General features: G+C 40.7%; 1 protein-coding gene across 1 annotated transcript in view; it reads right to left on the bottom strand.

Moving 5' to 3' along the window:
- LOC124555584 (mitochondrial pyruvate carrier 2-like) overlaps nucleotides 1-20,428 on the bottom strand; it is a 63,725-nt gene that overhangs the window by 5,936 nt on the left and 37,361 nt on the right. The window contains exons 2-3 of the mRNA XM_047129546.1: nucleotides 4,210-4,250; nucleotides 2,478-2,674 (exon numbers count right to left, since the gene is read on the bottom strand). Coding sequence (XP_046985502.1) covers nucleotides 2,478-2,674; nucleotides 4,210-4,250 — 238 coding nt within the window. The remainder of the gene's footprint in view (nucleotides 1-2,477; nucleotides 2,675-4,209; nucleotides 4,251-20,428) is intronic.

Below are 20,428 nucleotides of genomic sequence, written 5' to 3' on the forward strand. Positions count from 1 at the left end.
CACATTCACATGAACATTACCTAAAATAGAGGGCAAACCTGTTGGCAAATCCACTCTCTGGTTAGAAAATGAAACACAGTTTAAAAACGTGGAGCACCGTTATCTGTACGCCACAAGCACTGCACGTTGGAGGGCCCTCTCGCCAGAGCAAGAAATGCGTTACAGGGTTGTGGCATATGTGATGACGTGTAAGGAGAACCTCATCCTGTTGAGAGGCTGGAAGGAGATACACCGCTGCTGCATTGTAGGCTTTACTAGATGGAGCTTATTGCCTGTCACTTCAAGCCATTCATTGACACATGATGTTCCTCATCAGCGAAACGAGAACATGCAGGTCGATGGGGCACTGAAGTATCCAAGGATCAAAACATGCCTCCTCGGCCACTACATCTGCCGTTTTGTTCCCTGTGATACCTCTGTACCCTGGCACCCAGCATCTGCCCCAGCTGTTTAGCCAGAGGAGGGTGTGCTGGCTATCCTGAACTAATTAAAAAGGTGCAGGTCATTGCAATACAAAGGAAGGGGCACAGGACAGCTGTGGAGAATTATTAATCCATCAGAATGAGAGAGAGGTACTGGCAGAAATAATGATAGGAGCATATCATTAGCTCTGCTTGGATTGCTCAGTTGGCAGAGCACTTGTCTGCAAATGACAAAGTCTTCGGTTTAAGTCCCAATCCTGAACGTAGTTATAACCTGTAAGCAAGTTTTAACATTAGACCTATCTCATTGAAGTCAAAATGTTGCAGAATTTCTGTTATCATGTGATGGCTCATCTGCAGACTATGCTACCACCACACTACTACTACTACTACTACTACTACTACTACTGCTACTACTACTACTACTTCAAAACCAACAATGATTGTGTAATCATTGACTATATGAAACTCAGATTGCTCTTATCATTTAATGAGATGGACAGAGCAGTAGGTACAGCAGCTGGGGTTGACATCACGTTTGTTGGCTTCCAAAAAGCCTGAAATACAGTTCCACACCATCAGTGAGCAAACAAAATACATGCAAATGAAATATCTGAATAAAAGTTTGACTGGAGTGAAGACTTTCTAGAAAACAGAACCCATAACAAAATTTGTAATGGGGAGGTGCCATCAGAAGCTAGAGTAGCATGTGGTCTACTTCAAGGCAGTTTGATAGTGCTACCATTGTTAATGATAACACAGAAATCACTTGTAGCTCTATGAAGCAGTCCAAATATATCACAGTTGTGTACAAGAAGTTGACATCATTATAAATTTGAAATGAATATAGAAAGACAAAGTGATTACCACCTGGTGTAAAGATTTGTGTCTGACCCTCAACATAAGTAAATGCAATAAAATGTGCATCAATAAACAAAATAATCAAATAACATTTGACTTAGTGATTGATCTTCGGTTACTGGAATAAGACAAAGCTGTGAAACATCTAGGAGTAAAACTGTTAAGTGTTTTAAAGTGGAATGGGTACAAAAAATATCTCCACGAGGAAAGTATTTACCAGACTCATGTCTGCTGTCAGCAATGAAGAAAGTCATTAACAAAATCATTTTTATACCAATTCCTGACTATTGTTCATCAGACTGGGACTCTCTTTCAGGTTGACTAGCAGAAGATAACAGGTATGCAGAGAAGAGTTGTACTCTACATTATACGCTCATTCAATCAATATGAGTGTGTTGCACAAATGCGTAACAAATGTAGTGGTACATTTACAGGGAAGACGTGCTTGCAGAGAGCTGTATACATGGAATTCTGGGAAACAATTTTCCAAAACTAGTCAAGAAATACATTTTAGTAAACTGATGTAACCAGTTTCTGAGATGAATCCTTTGAAAAGAACATACCGGTAGCTGATTTATTCCTTCCTCCTAGCTCTTACCCAGCCTTTTATGCCTTCTCCAATGTTTCTTATTCAGTCTCTTACAACCTCTCTTTCTTGTGGAAAGAGTATTCCCTATCCTTCTCATCAATAAACGTGCTTTTGTCAATATGTCACACCTTCCATAGTACAAATACAATGTTTCTTATTCAGTCTCTTACAACCTCTCTTTCTTGTGGAAAGAGTATTCCCTATCCTTCTCATCAATAAACGTGCTTTTGTCAATATGTCACACCTTCCATAGTACAAATACATGTGTTTCTATTACTCTGCCTGTGCTGACACATTCATTTATTCTGATATTGCTTGTTTACATATTTATGTCACAGTTTTGATAAGTATATAGTGTGATGAAAAATAAACTAAATCTAAATAGAAGACTATTATAGATATTGATGTCTAAGTAATTGGCCATTTTTAAAAGCTTTTATAGTAAAATGTAATTCTGATGTAATGGTTATTTAAACATTTATTTAGTAGTTGTTCAAATACAGTTCATGAGAGTCCATTCGGTTTTAATATAGTAATCTTGTCTGTGTTAATTTATTACAAGGTTTTTATAAGTATCAGTAATAAAAAAAAGTGGATCACCATACCTTATAGCTCTTGAGAGAGAATAAAGTCCTGTCAGGGCGACAAAGACATTTACACTGCACAGACTATAGTTCTTGGGGATAATAACTAAGCAGTATCGAGACCAGATCATGCCTGTGACTGCCAAAGCAGAAGACTGTGATATACTGATTGTTTCTACTGGTCGCTGTAGGTCACTCAAGCCTGCAATTACAAGCCCCTGCAAAACATGACAACATAACTTATATTTAGTATTTTACTCTACTTTAATTTCTATTTTGCAGGAGTCTGTATGTAAGCAATTTAAAGTTTTCATAATCTATATAGAAATTATGTATCTGTAGTTTTAGAGTTGCTCTACGTTTGTTTACTGATGAGGAGAACATGGCAAGTGTCATCACCGCATTTCCCAGGAACACCGATCAGTGGAAGAGGAGTCAAAGTATGCAAACATATGCCTCGTCTTATCTGTAGATACATGACCATTTCTCAATAAACAACTATCAAAGCTGTCAAGGTATAGGCCTTCTACCACAAGACATCCACAGAGAAAATGATGGTTCAGTGGTTAGGGTTGCAGCTTGTTAATTTTGCATCCCATGTTCAAAAATTAATTTTTGTTTTTATTTATTTTATTTTTATTCTTTTCATTTATCTACACATGCCCTTAGATGGTTGTTACACAAATGTTTCTTATCAAATTAGGGGATCTAAGGGCATTCATTATATTAATTGTAAAATTACAATTGGATTTCACAATAAGTGTCTCACAATAAGTGTCTCACAATAATTGCATATGTGTGTGTGGTATGTTGATGGGTTGCAGTATTTTTAAATTCTCATATTCCACTCTCATATTATTACATTTTATAAACATGTTTATTCTTCAGGAAGATTTGGTACATTCCCTTGGATGTTACCGATAATAGAAACATTCAGAATGCAGATATTCCAAATTTCACAAGCATTGCGCAAAAACAGGTTTGCCACAGTGACATTTCTTCGTAGGAATCTCCCTCGGGAAAGAAACATAGCTACCATTTGTGAAGATGTCATGCATTGGCAATAATTTCGCAGCAAACCATGCATAATGGATCACTTTTGCAAAACTGGCACTTGCAGTTGATCATGAACTATGTTACACTGCAGGAATTTCACCGAAAACAATTTCAAATAATTTTCTCATTCTTTTTCTAATTAAGTCATCTGTCATACGAGTGATAGACGAATAATGTTATATCAATATAAAGTGTAGTAATCTTCTATAGACATGGATATATAAATGAGAAAAAAAGGGTAGTAATTCCATTTCGAACACGAGGTGCAAAATTAAGAAGCTGCAACACTAACCGTTGTGCCACCATTTTGTCTGAGGATATTGTGTTGTAAAAGTCCTGTAAAGTATCTCAAAAACTTTGACTGTAGTTTTTTCAGAAATGGTTGAGTGTCTACAGATAAGCCAAAATGTGTTCGCTTACTCTGACTCCTCCTTCACTAAGTGAATTTTCTGGGAAATTGGATTATGGCACTTTTCGTATTCTCCTTGGGAGTAGAAGAAATAAAAGAAAATTCAATCACACGTAAGTCCGTAGACACAAGGTAAATCTATAAATGATCTGCACTTAATTCCAATAACACATTATTGAAAAGAAAGAGTGAAGTAGGTTTCTGACATTGAAGAAACTGTCATTCAAAGTTTAATTTAACAACAAACAAGAAAAGTGAAAACTGTCAAAATTACAATTTCATACTTACCCACTTAAAGAACGGCGACCAGAAAAATATAGTTTTAGGACCTGCAAAAACAAGAGCAAGAATTAGGAAGTGTTTGCTTTCATGGACGAGTTTAAATTTGGAAATTTGTGGTAAGGGGCCAAACTGCTGAGGTCATTGGTCCCAAGGCTTACACACTACTTAATCCAACCTAAACTACCTCACACTGAGGACAACATGCACACCCATGCCCGAGGGAGGACTCGAACCTCCGACGGGGGGAGCTGCGCTAACCATGGTGAGTTTAAAATTATCTATTTTTGATTGATGTTCGCCGTGATTGAGGTGTCTTGTTTGGAAACAATCTTGTCCAAGCGACTCACAGTACTTGATACTGACAGGAGTAATGCACACTTTACTCCTTGCCCTCAAGCTTGCTGTCAGTACTGCTCAGATCCCTTTTAGGTTTGTGTTATGGCAGGGTTAGTTGTATGTTAACACTGATACATAGCAGCATGGATGGGTTTACTGATGAAGACTTGGCTGATGTGCACCTTATGTATGTGTTGACAGTATGAAATAGGTGTTATGCTGTGGGCTGTTCCTTCGGTAATGGTAACCACGTCACAGTACTGTTGCAAAATCTGAGGGTTGTTGTAGTATTGTGTGTTTCATATTTTATGTTTTATGTTTTGATTATTGCATATTATGCAGTTTTTTGCTGTTGTGAGGATATTTTCGTGGATACAAAGGTAATTCGGTTAGCAAATGGAATAAATCACAATTACATCACTACTCTGTAACAAGCCATTAAAAGTTCATGTTCGATTTGTGTGGTTAAGCACAATTAATAGTTTACAATGAAAAGATATATAGCTTGATTAAAATAACTTTGTGGTTGACAGATGACCTTGCCAGCAGGTAGTGTTGGCAGCTAGTACATAGCATGCCACTTGCCCATGCAATCTATAGTTGCATGTGTGCTGCATATTGAAAGTAAACATACTTTCAAGGTCTTTGTCAGTAGTCGGGAGGGTATCATAGTGGTGATGGCAGCTGGGGTAGCAGGTGTAATCATTGTTCCATGGATAGTGATATCTCAAGTACTCATTGAAAAGGAAGACCACCCATAGGATGAACAACGAATAACACATAATAACAAATTTGCTAATAATCACAAACCGTTGCAAACTGATAACACAGGTGAATTTTATGCATAATTGGCTTTATCAGCAATGAATGCACTGTACTTAAATGATTTATCATTTTTGTTGTCCTTTGTGTGTCAACTAAATAGCTGTCAGATTTTAAAGAAATAATGAATTGATGGTACTCAGTGTGTATTCCACTGCACATTCATTCTCACACAATTACATTATTACATAGTTTGAGTGTTTTACGATGTTATGTCAGTCTGGTGAGTAAGTGTTGTATTGTTCTGTGTCTGATATTCCTTAATTTGAGTCAGTGAGCAAGTGGCCACGATGGTAAGTCACTGGACTCGCATTCAGCAGGATGGCACTTAAAATCTCGGTCCGGCCATTCACATTTTACTTTCCCCTAGGTTTCCTGAATCACTTAAGGCCAATTCTTGGATGAGTCCTTTGAAAAGGATACAGTTTATTTATTTTTACCCAACTGGAGCTTTTACTCCATCTCTAATGACTTTAACATCAATGGGACATTAATGCCTAAGATTAATTCTTTCTTAACTTGAGTCCATGTTTGTTCTCTGCAATTAAAATTGCAGTCATATGATGCCACTCCCAGAATTCTTTGACCAAACGAGGTTGTGCAGTGGTTAGCACACTGGACTCGCATTCAGAAGGACAACAGTTCAAACCTGCATCCAATCATCCTCATTTAGGTTTTCTGTGATTTTCCTAAATCACTTCAGGCAAATGCCAGGATGGTTTCCACGAAAGGGCACAGCTGATTTCCTTCCCCTTCCTTCCCTAATCTGAGCTTGTGCTCTGACTCTAATGACCTCAGTGTCAAAGGGACATTAAACACTAATCTGCTCCTCCTCCTCAAAATTCTTTAACAATATTTTTAGCCAGTTCAGATACAATACATAAAGGCAACTGCTGTTTCAACTGCTGTTTATTCCAGGCCACAGAATCCAGTCTTTCAGGCTTTTTCAGAATTCTGATAAGGGAATGTTATTTTTTACTTTCATTTTAGCCAAGCGATAAAGTCCTGTGTCCTGGAGGCAACTGTAAGCAAATTATCAAGGATTATCAAATAATACAAGGCATTTTATGGTACAGTTACAAAAGCTGAGTTAAGGTTTCCAACAGGGAGCACTTAAACCCTTACCTACTTTTACGATTTTCCAGTACTGGTAATCCCTTCTTGTTAGTAAGCTATTTGCATTGATATGAACTGTATTCAATTTTGTGCGAAACTCTGTGACATACCTAAGTGAAGAAGAATCAGTGTATGCCTCCCAGTACTCCATTTTATAGTGAAAAGCTTTAATCTAGGTACTGACATCTGTTATGTGATTCCTGTCTTCTGTTTATGAGATACTGAATGCTGTCACAAAATGTACACTATTCCATTTTGTTAGGTAAAAGAAAGTTTCAAGTAGTAACCTACAGCAAAATTCATGTCTGTCTGTAAACAGTGCTTTGCCAAGTAGGGGTATTAAAAGTTAGATGCCTTGCACTATAGGCAATTGAAATATTTATTTATGCATTTATTTCACTGTAAAAGTTAGGGCCTTTTCTTGCATCTAACATATTCTACATGGGCACTACAATATAATGATCAAAATAGTAGTAGCAGTAGTAGTAGTAGTAGTAGTAGTAGTAGTAGTAGTGGTGGTGGTGGTCATTGTGAATATGAGCACCATAACTTGGGGTGAATCGGGACAGAAAATGAAGTTTTTACTGAAAATTAACATCTAAATATTGTACTATAATTTTGAAATTTTAAATACAGCACCTCTAGTCCTTCCTACAGCAATGTGTTACAAGAATGAAAATGCTCTGCCATACCCGTTCTTTACCCCAGGACTTGAGGTGATTTGGAACACTGCATATTTTGAACAGTACTTGCATTTGAAACATGTGGTGAGGTGAATTGGAACATGTGAAACACATCTATCAAGCATTTTACTAAGGAAAATGCATTTATACTCCCTCAGCTTCAAATAAATTAATGCCAATTAAAATTTTTACATTACCAACCAGTTTTATTAACCACTAAATCTCTGAACTTTATTACTTAATACGACGCTTAACATTACACAGTGTCAATGACTCCCCGTCAGAAATCAGTTCCTTTCACCTTCATCCAAACTTGTGCTTTTGACACCACACACATGTCTACAACATCAGGAAAAAAGAAGTATTCTTGTTTCTCACTAATTTTCTTCCTCATGAAATTACCTTGAATGTCGTCAGGCAAATCCACAGCCTCAATCCTTCCTATATATAATTTTGAACGGTTAGTCTCTGTAACAGGAAACTTAACCAAGACAAAATCGTTTTTGGCCAGTGTCATTGGAGGTGTCTCGGAAGGTTCAGGTCCATATTTCTCTTCCGTTGTTGTCTCAGATATTACAGTTTCTTGCTCCAAAACTTTAGGATCATCAGCTTCCTTTTCCTTGCTGCCCACTCCAATATTGTCTGAAATTTCTGTCTGTGACATGACACTTTTTCCAGGGAGAACTTCCAGTTTTCTACCATGAGCTTTTTTGGGTTGGGAATTAACAGACCCATAAAAAACATCTCTCAGGTGTTCCACAAAGGCATCAGAACATACCTGCACTGGCTTACCTGTTTCATTTTCCAAACTACTAACAGGTAAGAGAGATAAAACGTTTTCTGGATTGAAAGGTATGATACCAGAAGCACGAAATCCTGCAGTAGCATTGTCTCGAATTTTCTCACCCATGTGGTGAAATGTCGGCTTCAATGTATTAGGGAAGTTGCTTTTTGGAAGAACACCCCTATTGCCTTTCTCCCAAACAGTCAAATCTTTTGCCAAGCTATCTTCATTAGGTGAAACAATGCCACGTTTAGAGGTTGGCAGATGTGTGTTGAATTTGGGGGGAGCAACAGAAACTTAATATATGAAGATGGTATCTGTTCTTTCGTACATGTCTGAAAGAACAGATACCCTCTTCTTATAGATAAGGCTTACCAGCCAGTGATCTTCTTCACTGTGGATGCACTCACATTGCTCAAACTGTTACGGGAATTGGTAGATTGACTGTCGCAAGTAATGAGTATAGTGGGCAGGGCACTACAAATGTAGTGTGTGGACAGTAAATTGCAAATGTTGGTCTCACGGGCAGTGTGCCAGAGAGAAGTCACTGCAGTCACACTATCCTCTATCAACTAAATACCTAGGAATTACAATTACGAACGACTTAAATTGGAAGGAACACATAGAAAATGTTGTGGGAAAGGCTAACCAAACACTGCGTTTTATTGGCAGGACATTTAGAAAATGTAACAGATCTACTAAGGAGACTGCTTACACTACGCTTGTTCATCCTCTTTCAGAATACTGCTGCATGGTGTGGCCTCTTTACCAGATGGGACTGACGGTGTTCATCGAAGAAGTTCAAAGAAGGGCAGCACATTTTGTATTATCGCGAAATATGGGAGAAAGTGTCACTGAAATGATACAGGATTTGGGCCGGACATCATTAAAACAAAGGCTTCTCACGAAATTCGGTCACCAACTTTCCCCTCCGATGTGAAAATATTTTGTTGACACCGACCTGCATAGGGAGAAACGATCACCACGATAAAATAAGGGAAATCAGAGCTTGTGTGGAAAGATATAGGTGTTCGTTCTTTCCACGCCCTATACGAGATTGGAATAATAGAGAATTGTGAAGGTGGTTCGATGACCTCTCTGCCAGGCACTTAAAAGTTAAATGTGATTTGCAGAGTATCCATGTAGATGTAGAACCGACAACTATAGCGGTGCCCGTCAACCGATGAGCGGCAACAGCGCAAACCCATGGCCAATCGGAACGCCTGGCGCCAAGTTTTCGTAGTTTAAAAATGGTGCGTCGTCGACTTACACAACGTTGGTAATTTTGGTTCCTATTGGCAACAGCTATCCAGGGTTAAAATTTCGTGACACTATTTTTTTCCCACGCTCTGTGTGTGTGTGTGTGTGTGTGTGTGTGTGTGTCTCTATTGGCATCAGCTATCCAGGGTTAAAATCTCGTGACACTATTTTTTTCCCACGCTCTGTGTGTGTGTGTGTGTGTGTGTGTGTGTGTGTGTGTGTGTGTGTGTGTGTCTATTGGCATCAGCTATCCATTGTTAAAATCTCGTGACACTATTTTTTTCCCACTCTGTGTGTGTGTGTGTGTGTGTGTGTGTGTGTTTGGGTTTGGTGCTTACGGGTGCTCAACGGTGAGATTACCAGCGCCCTTACACATGTTAAAAGAGACGGATGTGGGAAAAATTGCTAAAAAGTGATCATACACGCAAAGACAACGGGAAAGAATACAAGATGCTATACAGGAGACTAAAACATAAGGAACATGACAAAGGAGCTAAAAGGAAGGCACACGAAAATCTCACTGGCTGGCCACTTGCGTAAAAAAAATATGAGTGAAACAGTCACTCTGTGAACATATTAAATTCATCTCCCCAAAAATATTGGTACAAATATTGGTCAATTCATAAAACTTTAAAACTCTAACTTCATTCATTTTATTGGCACCTAAAATAGATTTCAGATCCGTTGGCAAATCAGTCCCAGTCCGCTGGTCGGAAAATAATACGCAATCCAATAAAATGTGGCGCACATTGATCTGTACACACAAGCGCCACACATTGAAGGGTCCTCTAGTCGGAGCAAGAAGCCATGCGTCATAGGGCTGTGGCCTATGCAAAGATGAGCGAGGAGAATGTCGTCCCATCTACATGGCTGTAAGGAAGTACACCACGGCCACGTTCTGGGCTTTGCAAAATTGAGCTTATTGTGAGTCACTTCTAGCCATTCATCCTCCCACCAACGCAAGACTCTGGAGCTCAACAGCGAGGTTATAGCATGCAGGGGGATGGCACACTGAAATTCCTGAGGATCAAAACACAGCTTATTGGCTGCTAGATCTGCCCTTTCATTCCCCACAATTCCCATGTGCCCTGATACCCACCAGAAAGACACCTCCGTCTCCAGTTGCTGTAGTTGGAGGAGGGCATCCTGGATAATCTGGACTACTTTATCTGCTGGGTACAAACGCGACCCATCCATAAAAACAGCTACATGGTTGTGTTGCTCGAACAAAATGTCAGAAAATATCGCATTAAAAATGGAAGTAGGAGTGCAGTCTCTCCCACACTGCACCAAATGTAAAATCACTCTGGGTCTTTCGAGTAACAAGGGCGGCAGACGGTTAAAACCGTAGATTTGGGGTAATACTTGTTCCACACCAAGTGACTCTAGCACAAGCTGCACACAGGTCCTAAACGGCTTTGTGCCTCATGGACGGTTGGAGAAGAGGTGTTCCAAAGGCAGGCATGCAACAGTATGGCTTGCAGGTGAAGTCGTAGCTGCTAGGGATGTACACACCTGATGCACCATGATCAACTGCCGCTGGATAGTAAGTGCTGGTTCCCCAGCCTCAGCAAAGAGGCTGGGTATGGTTCTGGTCCTATAAGCACTCGTGGCCAGCTGAATCCCCTCATGGATGACACCTCAATGATCTTCAAATAAGAAGACCTCACCGATCCATATACCGTGCACCCATAGTCGAGCCATGAACGCATGAAAACTCTATAAAACTGGAGGAGATGCACCTTGTTAGCTCCCCAAGACCTGTGGCTAATGCACTTCATGATGTTCAGTGACTTGAGAGTTCTGGCTTTCAGGTCTCTTAGGTGTGGCAACCACAACAATTTGGAGTAAAAAATGAGGCCCAGAAGCCTCACTGAGTCTCTTAAATTTAAGATGGTGTTCCTCATATGCAAATCAAATAAATTAAAAATACGACGATAATGATTAAAATGAGCACTCACACACACACACACACACACACACACACACACACACACACACACACATATTAACGTAGATGTGACAATGTTTATGGCTATGGCAAAGAGGGTAACACTCAAAACAGTGCCCTGACGGACATCAGTTTCCTGCTCAAATCGATCTGATAGCGTGTCACGAAGTTGAGTCCTAAAAAAACGCTGAGACAAGAAAGACTGTAAGAAGATGGGTAGGTGGCCACGAAAGCCCCATTGATGCAGTTGTGGGAGAATACTGTGTCTCCAAGTAGTGTCATATGCCTTCAGAATAAGATTTTCATTCTGCAGCGGAGTGTGCACTGTGAAGTTGTCTGCTGTCGGGCGGCATTTAAACCGGCAAAAAGCTGCACGCCTCTCCTGGATTGCCGAAGTGCGCTCATCTGCCCACCAAGGTACTGGTCGTCTCCTAAGTGACCTAAAGACTGTGGTATGGATAAGTCAGCAGCATGACAGATCACCCATGTGATGTGGTCCACCCATTCCTAGAGGTTATCATGATGTTCAGACACAGCAAACTGGCTGAACAGCGCCCAATTAACCTTGATGATCATCCATTTTGGTGGCTTCTGTTCCAGCAATTCTCCATCCAGTAGGTGGATTAACAGTGGGAAGTAGTCACTGGAATTAAGGTCATCAGTTGCTTCCCACTGTGCTGAGTGTGCAAGGGGTGGACAGCAGAATGAGAGGTCAATGGCTGAGGATGATCCAGTAGCAGCCAAGAAATGCGCACCCAGTAGGAGAAATGGGCTGGACAGTTGGTCAATAAGGCCTGCAGGAGCCTCAGAGTCTATTGCATCCTGTGGAGGTAAGAACAGGGAGCAGAGAGTTATCACTAGATTTCCATGAACTGCAAAAGCTACTGCTTGTAGGTTAGCAACGAAAGAGAAAGCGGAGAAGTGGTGTGTGTTACTGACAAACACAGCAACAACTCCCTTACCTCTTTCCCCAGTCAGGTCATCCTTATGGTGGAGGGTATAACCCTATAGCACAGGGACATCAGTAGCTTTGAAATGTGTTTTCCGCAAACACAAGCACAGGGGTTGTGTCTGTGCCAGGAGTTTCAGTTGCTCCGCATGAGTCCTGAACCCATTCATGTTCCACTGTATTATGGGTGCCATTTATCATGATGGTTGGACTTTCACACTGTCTTTCCACCAGGGTGGGGAGCCCACAGTGATTGGAGTTCCAGCTTTGGGGCAAGATGGTTGCCACAGGCAGAGTTTGCAGTTCATTGGCTATGAAGCAGAAGCAGCAGAGCTATCAAGTAGATTGACATCGGCATGGTCTGATAGTCTACTTTCTGTACTCTCTGTTTTCGCCTGTGGCGGAAGCTTCCCATTTGCTTTCTTGGCCTGGGAGGCTTTACAGGAACTACTGCAGCAGTAGCAGAGGCAGCACTGGATTTTTTACAAGACTGTGCCCTTGGAGGTACTATGAGCTCTGCAGTGGTGGTACCTGTGGTCTTCTCTGATGTTCTCTTAGGGGTATTGGTTCTGAAACAATTGCAGCTTAATAAATACACTGACAAGCGCAGGTACTAGTGCTGACACTAGCAACCTCCATTTGTGTAGAAGCATTGGCTATCAAAATAGGATTTTTAAGGGCTGAAGCAAAAGAACTAGTGAGTGTGGGAGGTGCATGGCATTATAGATTTTCTTCGCCTGTCCATTATAGATTTTCTTCGCCTGTCCATGTGGAATGCGATTTGAAGTCTTAAGCTCCTGTATCTTTCGCTCTTCAAGGAAGACACTGCAGTCCCTACTCCAGACAGGGTGATATCCAGAGCAATTTACACATTTTGGAGGGGAGGAGCAGCCAACGCCATCATTGTTGGTCTTGCCACATTTGCCATAAATGCCTTCACCCTTACGTCGTAAGATGGTGTGCCCAAAGCGCTGGCATTTCAAACAGCGAATTGGGTTAGGGACATATGGCCGTACACTTAGGTGAAAAAAAACCCACATTTATATGCTCTGGGAGTTTTATGCTATTGAAGGTAAGTATGGAGGAGTCAGATATCACTAGATCCCCATCCAATCTTTTCGGTATATTCTGCACATCAACGATCCCTTCTTGAGCCCACTCATCTTTCAGTTCCTCCTTACAAATGTTGACCATATCTGTACACGACAGCCGGCCGGAATGGCCGAGCGGTTCTAGGCGCTACAGTCTGAAACCGCACGACCGCTACGGTCGCAGGTTCGAATCCTGCCTTGGGCATGGATGTGTGTGATGTCCTTAGGTTAGTTAGGTTTAAGTAGTTCTAAGTTCTAGGGGACTGATGACCACAGCAGTTAAGTCCCATAGTGCTCAGAGCCATCTGAACCTTTTTTTTTTTTTTTTTTTTTGTACACGACACAACACCTTTGTTGTAATTCAAGCTGTTGTAGAGCTCCATTCCGATGGTATATTCTCCCAGGCATTTAGCCTTCCAGAGGTTTGTTGCTTGTTGGGAACTAGCAGTGTCAACCAACAGTGTGCCATTACACCATTGCTTGAGGAATTTCAATGAACCTGCGATGCTCTCCAAACCTTTTTTAACATAAAAAGGTGAAAGTTTTTCTAAAATACCTTCTTTCCGTTTCACAGTCAAAAACACATTCTGGCCGCAGCATGCATTCTGTTATTATTCATGGTCAAATTCTGTATAATCCCCGAGTCTGGAGGACTAACTGCATGAGCCCTTTTATTTGATGGGGTGTTAATGTCTATCAGCAGCCCACCATTTCCGCTGGGAGGAGAAGGAGATATCTTCGAGCGTTCCATTTTGATCCCGCTAGCAGCTAGGGAAATAAGGGTCCACTCAGAAAGAGCCCTGTGTGCCTGAGTAAACCTTATATAACTGAGGAGCGGGATGTTCTCCAGAGGTTGCCCGCCAACGACTGTTCCACGTCACCAGCCATGCATCTCATCAGCACACAGCACACTTTGAGACTGAAGGTTTTTTTTTTTTACAAAGGTTTATTCCGTCCTCGCGATCTGGGCAGTACAGCCAAGACCCCATTCCCTTAGACACACAACTTCCCAGCACCGCGCTTCACGTTGGTCACTGAAGCATGCCCAGAGCTTACAGTGACAGAGGACTAGTGGTGTTCATCGGTCCCCAGCTCAGGAACCCCGGGGTCGCCAAGAGTGTACCCAGCAAACAAATGCTGACAAGGGAACCTCCCCATCGCACCCCCCTCAGATTTAGCTATAAGTTGGCACAGTGGATAGGCCTTGAAAAACTGAACACAGATCAATCGAGAAAACAGGAAGAAGTTGTGTGGAACTATGAAAAAAATTAGCAAAATATACGAACTGAGTAGTTGACGTGCAACATGTGCAACTTCAATGGTGATGTTCAGTCAGGAGCGCCGTGGTCCTGTGGTTAGCGCGAGCAGATGCCGAATGAGAGGTCCATGGTTCAAGTCCTCCCCCGAGTGAAAAATTTACTTTCTTTATTTTCGCAAAGTTAAGATCTGTCCGTTCGTTCATTGACGTCTCTGTTCACTGTAATAAGTTTAGTGTCTGTGTTTTGCGACCGCACCGCAAAACCGTGCGATTAGTAGACGAAAGGACGTGCCTCTCCAATGGGAACTGAAAACATTTCATCGCAAGGTCATAGGTCAACCGATTCCTCCACAGGAAAACACGTCTGATATATTCTATGTGCGTCACATGACAGGAATATGTTGTCGACCCACCTAACTTGTACACTTGGCGAATGGGTAAAAAGATTCTTCTACCTTGCCCGATTTAGGTTTTTTTGTGGATGTGATTATCACTCCCAAAAAAGTGATCGCCTCAGACGGACAGATAATAATTGTCTGAAAACAAAAAATTAAAATTTTCAGTCGAGGGACGACTTGAACCAAGGACTTCTCCCTCCACAGCTGCTCACGCTAACCACAGGACCACGCCGCTCATGACTACACAGTACCATTGAAGTTGCATATGTTACACGTGGACTATTCAGTTCGTATATTTTGCTAATTTTTTAATAGTTCCACACAACTTCTTCCTGTTTTCTCGATTGATCTGTGTTCAGTTTTTCAAGGCCTATCCACTCTGCCAGCTTATAACTAAATCTGAGGGGGTGCGATGGGGAGGTTCCCTTGTGAGCCCCTGAGGGCAACGCATAACTGATGATGGCCGAATTAGAGAGAATATGAAATACAGACTGACATATACTGCACTGTCGGGTCGCAATACCAGGCCCCGAATGGATGGTACCTGCCACTGTGCTGATCAGCGATGGTATGACTTCTCAAGTAGGCTGCTGTATATGCAGTAGATTGAAAGTACTTATTCTTAAATTTTTCGGAAACTATTAGCTTTTAAACATAACGAATACAAATAATTTGAATGTTCTTTCAATTTCGCCCGGCCGAGAATGGTTCATTTGACAGCGATTGAATATATTTTCAGGAATGGTAGTAGATATCTCCTTAGTAAACACTAGCTATTTCAGCATCAAAAGAAGAAAAGGAAATGACCCTCACAAACTCCTAAGGTACTGCGAATGACCCACATTTCGGCTTTATTCTTCAGTTAGGAACCAAGTGGGAGCAAAATTAAGGAACCAGTGAATAGCCTTACGTGTTAAGTCTAGATGTTAAAAAAGAAAACATATCTCATATCCGCATTAGTCTACACAGCTTTTATTGATATCTTTGTGAATATAGAGTTTGGCTAATTACTCCAAAACATCAAATAATATGTTGTTGGGGATTCTTTATACGGCTACTGTCATGTTACCGTCATAATCCAGAAATGTTACATTTTTGCTATTCGTACAATAAAAATGCTGCATGAAGTAAGACATTTGACTTATTACTTCTTTACTACTAACTGTATTCGTGACGCATTTTGCAGACAGTATTCAAATATACCGCTGATTGTACCAGCAAAATTATATGTACAACATATAACAAACAATTCAGGAGATGTGATGTCATAATCATTGAGATACGTGAACCATTTCCACATTCTGCATGACGTTTTAAGTTTATTACTTCTTTGATATTAACTCTATTCGCAACACATTTCACATACAGTAGCCACATATGCTACTGGAGATACCTACTAAATTATATCATTGTACGATGCTCAGTTCTGGAGATATGACATCACAAACACTGAGCTGCGAGAAAATGAAACTGCGGCGCGAAATTCGCTAGAGATACAGGTACATATGTCTACAAATACGTGTGAAATGTATACGTGGCCAAAGATATGGGTAAAAAACTAATCCTAAATCCCTGAAACGATTTCAGTTAAATTTGGTACACATGTAAGTTACAATCTGGAAAGAAATACTGTGGTGGTAAGTACCACCAGGCTCCTGTTGGAGTAGGGGTCATAATGTGAAGACATGATGATGATGATGTTTGGTTTGTGGGGCGTTCAACTGCGCGGTTATCAATGCCCGTACAGATTCCCAACCTTTGCTCAACCCAATCTCGCCACTTTCATGAATGATGACGAAATGATGATGACAACACAAACACCCAGTCATCTCGAGGCAGGTGAAAATCCCTGACCCCACCGGGAAAATGTGAAGAGAGAAGATAACAAAAGGAGATGGACAGTGTAACGACACACTGTAGGAATTGTTCCATTTCATTTCGTAGAAGTTATTTCGTTATTCTCTGTCATAAGTTAAAAATACGGTTAGTAACAGGGCAGATGTAAAAACCTGTATAAAGCAAGCAGTGGGATGATATAGCACTGAGGGCGCATACGCCATGTAATGGCAGCAGGGTAAAGTAAGGCAGCCCGCTGCTAAGATGCTGCCACCATCCTGCGGAGTGCGCAACGAATAATCTGTAACCGTTTTAAATATGTAGCTGTATGTAATGTGTTTTGTTTTAATCTTGCTAAGTAGATCTTAGCTTTAAAAGTGTTAGGAACCTTTGTAATTAAAACTGTAAGGAGTCATGGCCTTAGACTTTAAGTAAAATCTAAAGGGACTCCGCCGCGGAAGGAAAAGGCGGAAGAAACGTTGCGACAAAAAGTTCCAGAATGGTCTTCTTTGGGAGTCGGAATGATTCTGAAGCAGAGTGGTATTATGTACACATACTGTATTGTGTGGTAGTTAAAGAGAGCACGTTCATTGTGCCTCGGATGGACGGGAAATTATTGCTACACATAATTCTACAGTGTTAAACAGCTATTTGTCAACCTAGCAGAAGTGGCAATGTTATTATGAGGGCCAGTGGCAATTCCTTTGCTGTGAAGGAGGCAGACATTATGCTGCAGCATTGCCCACTGTACTGGCCAAATATTACGATGGGATTTACGGCTTGGAAGCCATTGTGTAAAAGTTGCTAAACCAATCATCGGTAGCAAAATCTCGTTGTAGGCTCCAACACGTTGCTCAGCACCACAAAAGGACTGAAGTATTTATTTCTGTTGTGAAGTTTACTTTATTCTATTTTTCATAGTGATTGACGTATTGTAAAAGTCATGATTCGTCGTCGTCTTGTACAAGTTAATGCAAGATAAGTGTTTAAAGGCAACAAGCTTTATCAAAATGGTTCAAATGGCTCTAAGCACTATGGGGCTTAACAGCTGAGGTCATCAGTCCCCTAGACTTAGAACTACTTAAACCTAACTAACCTAAGGACATCACACACATCCATGCCCGAGGCAGGATTCGAACCCGCGACCGTAGCAGCAGCACGGTTCTGAACTGAACCGCCTAGAACCGCTCGGTCACAGCGGCCGGCAACAAGTTTTATCACAGCCTTGTTATTTTAGTAGGTGTTTAGTGCGTCCTTCTCACATACTCCGATATTTAATCAACAACATTTTCAGATCATAAGCTCGTTATACATAGGCGTATATAAAGTGCTTAAAATTATTATTGTTATAGTAAGCAAAGCATCAGATTGTGTACAAAGTACCAGCTATTTTATTACATTGACCAGCATAATAAAAGCAGTTGCAGAAGAAGAAAAGTTATTGTGCCCATTTTCATTACTACAAAAAACGCTGGAGACCATTTTAAGCTGTAGCATTTAGTCTGACATATCTCTGTAATATCGTGTTACAAGAGTATTCTACACTAAGCACCTCTAGATAATGAGACAGTTATATAGCAATAGTTATATGGTTTGTATTTTCGTGTACATATTACATTACTTGAAACTGATATTAACAAAAATACGTGTCTTATTATAGGTGTGTACAAAACTGCTTTGGAAAATTTGGAGAACGAAACTGCCTGCATATATTTACACAGTTTCATTATATTACAGCAAATAATGATCGATATATATATCTTCAAGGGCTGACATGTATATGTTCTGAAGCAGAGGTGCTTAAGGAATGACGCTCCAAGGATTAATTCTACTTGAAGGAACAACGAGGGGGAGAGAGAGAGAGAAAGAAAGAGAGAATATGTTCCGATGCATTTAGAAGAGTTTTCAGCGTCAGCGCGAAGGGAGTAAGAAAACTACGAGCACTTAAAATTTCTGGCAGAACGTCCGCAGACAAGAGAGGAAGGTGTATTTCCGACAGCCTAGCAGCAGCAGAGCATGATTTAGTGCGAGATCATACATCTTCCTTTCCACAGAAACAACGCTATTACGTAGATAAAAATGGAAATGAGCGTTTGGTGTTACTGGCCGGGAGGCCCCTTACGGGGCAGGTCCGGCCGCCTTGGTGCAGGTCTTATTACATTCGACGCCAGATTTGGCGACCTGCGCGCCGGATGGGGATGAAATGATGATAAAGGCGACACAACACCCAGTCACTGAGCGGAGGGAATCCCCGACCCAGCCAGTAATCGAACCCGGGTCCCTTAGGACGGCAGTCCGCCACGCTGACCATTCAGCTATTTTTTTTAATCAAAATTTGTACGGGAGTGGGATTTTTTTACTATTTTTTTATTATTTTTCATTTTGTTCAGTATAGTTCGTTGCGTTTAGTCTGTGCGGACGTCGCATGGTGTCCGTTCAGGTTGATCGTTGAGTCCTTTACTCAGTTTTTTTTATTACAGAGGACAATTGGTCCTCTGACCGAACACGCTGAGCTACCGTGTCGGCTGCTATCGGGGCGGACATTATGTAGGTGGGCGGTTCAAATTAAAAATAAACCCTCAGCAGATCTGTGTTGTTCTTAACCGATTCTGGGAGATTGAGCAAAATCTAACAATACTTCCCCGTGAGGGAGCACACTTTTTTTCCTGTGATAGGGATTTTGGCATTATAAAAAGGGAACTATGAAAACCGATTCTGGGAGATTGAACAAAATATAACAATACTTCCCAGTGAGGGAGCACACTATTTTTCCCTGTTATAGGGATTTTGGCATTATAAAAAGGGAACTATGAAAACAGGACAGATTGTTTAACTGTGCATGATGTTACAGAGGTGATTCTTACAAGTTTGAAGGAAGGTAAAGTTCTTATTGCGAGTAAAGACTTTAGTGCTACTGAGATATTAGATTTCAAGTCATAGTGGCCATTATATTACGGGAAGGCCAGAATATCTGAAGACACTCAAAGGAGTGGAAGACAAGGAAAGGTATCTTTCTCTACCAGCACTTTTTCACTTTTTGTTTTTGACAGTATCAGAGAAGGTTTGTACTAGAGCTTCTACGATAATCAGTGGACACTTTTCTTCTGGGACTCGACCATGGTCCACTGCTTGCGCCACATAAACTAACTTACCCCTCAGCAAAGGGTCCAGTTAAGTCCAGTACAATAAGAGACTTGTAAAACTAAAACGTTATCTGCTGATGAACGTAACATTTCTATTAAGAAATTCTGAAGAGCGTGTAACGAACGAAACCAAGATGACGAATAAATGGACTGTGAAATATTGAATTTTGTTGTAGAATTAGGCATAACTATTGTAAAATGTAGAACCGTACGTGTTATCTTGTTTGCTATGAAGACAACGAAAATATTAGTAAAATGTGTGTACAGTTCCAGAATCTTTTTAAGGTATCAGTTTTCAACTTTCAGCAATTTATTACATTACTTTAATATAATATTAGAAATCCAGTCGTTTCTCAAAGAACCACATTTGCATCATATTACATAAAAATGTGAAGAAACGTGCCAATAAGTAATAATTTGAAGATTTAAACAGGTTTTATAGACTTCCCGCAAATTTGTGTCAATTGACGTAAGCTCATTTAAAAATATATCATTCATATATGAGTTTTGAAAGCGGACAGCATAACAACGTACAATAAACAAATTCTGTGTCAGAAACCACAGCACACTTTTACACATAACTGTATTTTCCAACACA

This window comes from Schistocerca americana, chromosome X, assembly GCF_021461395.2.
Source record: "Schistocerca americana isolate TAMUIC-IGC-003095 chromosome X, iqSchAmer2.1, whole genome shotgun sequence".
NCBI lineage: Eukaryota > Metazoa > Arthropoda > Insecta > Orthoptera > Acrididae > Schistocerca > Schistocerca americana.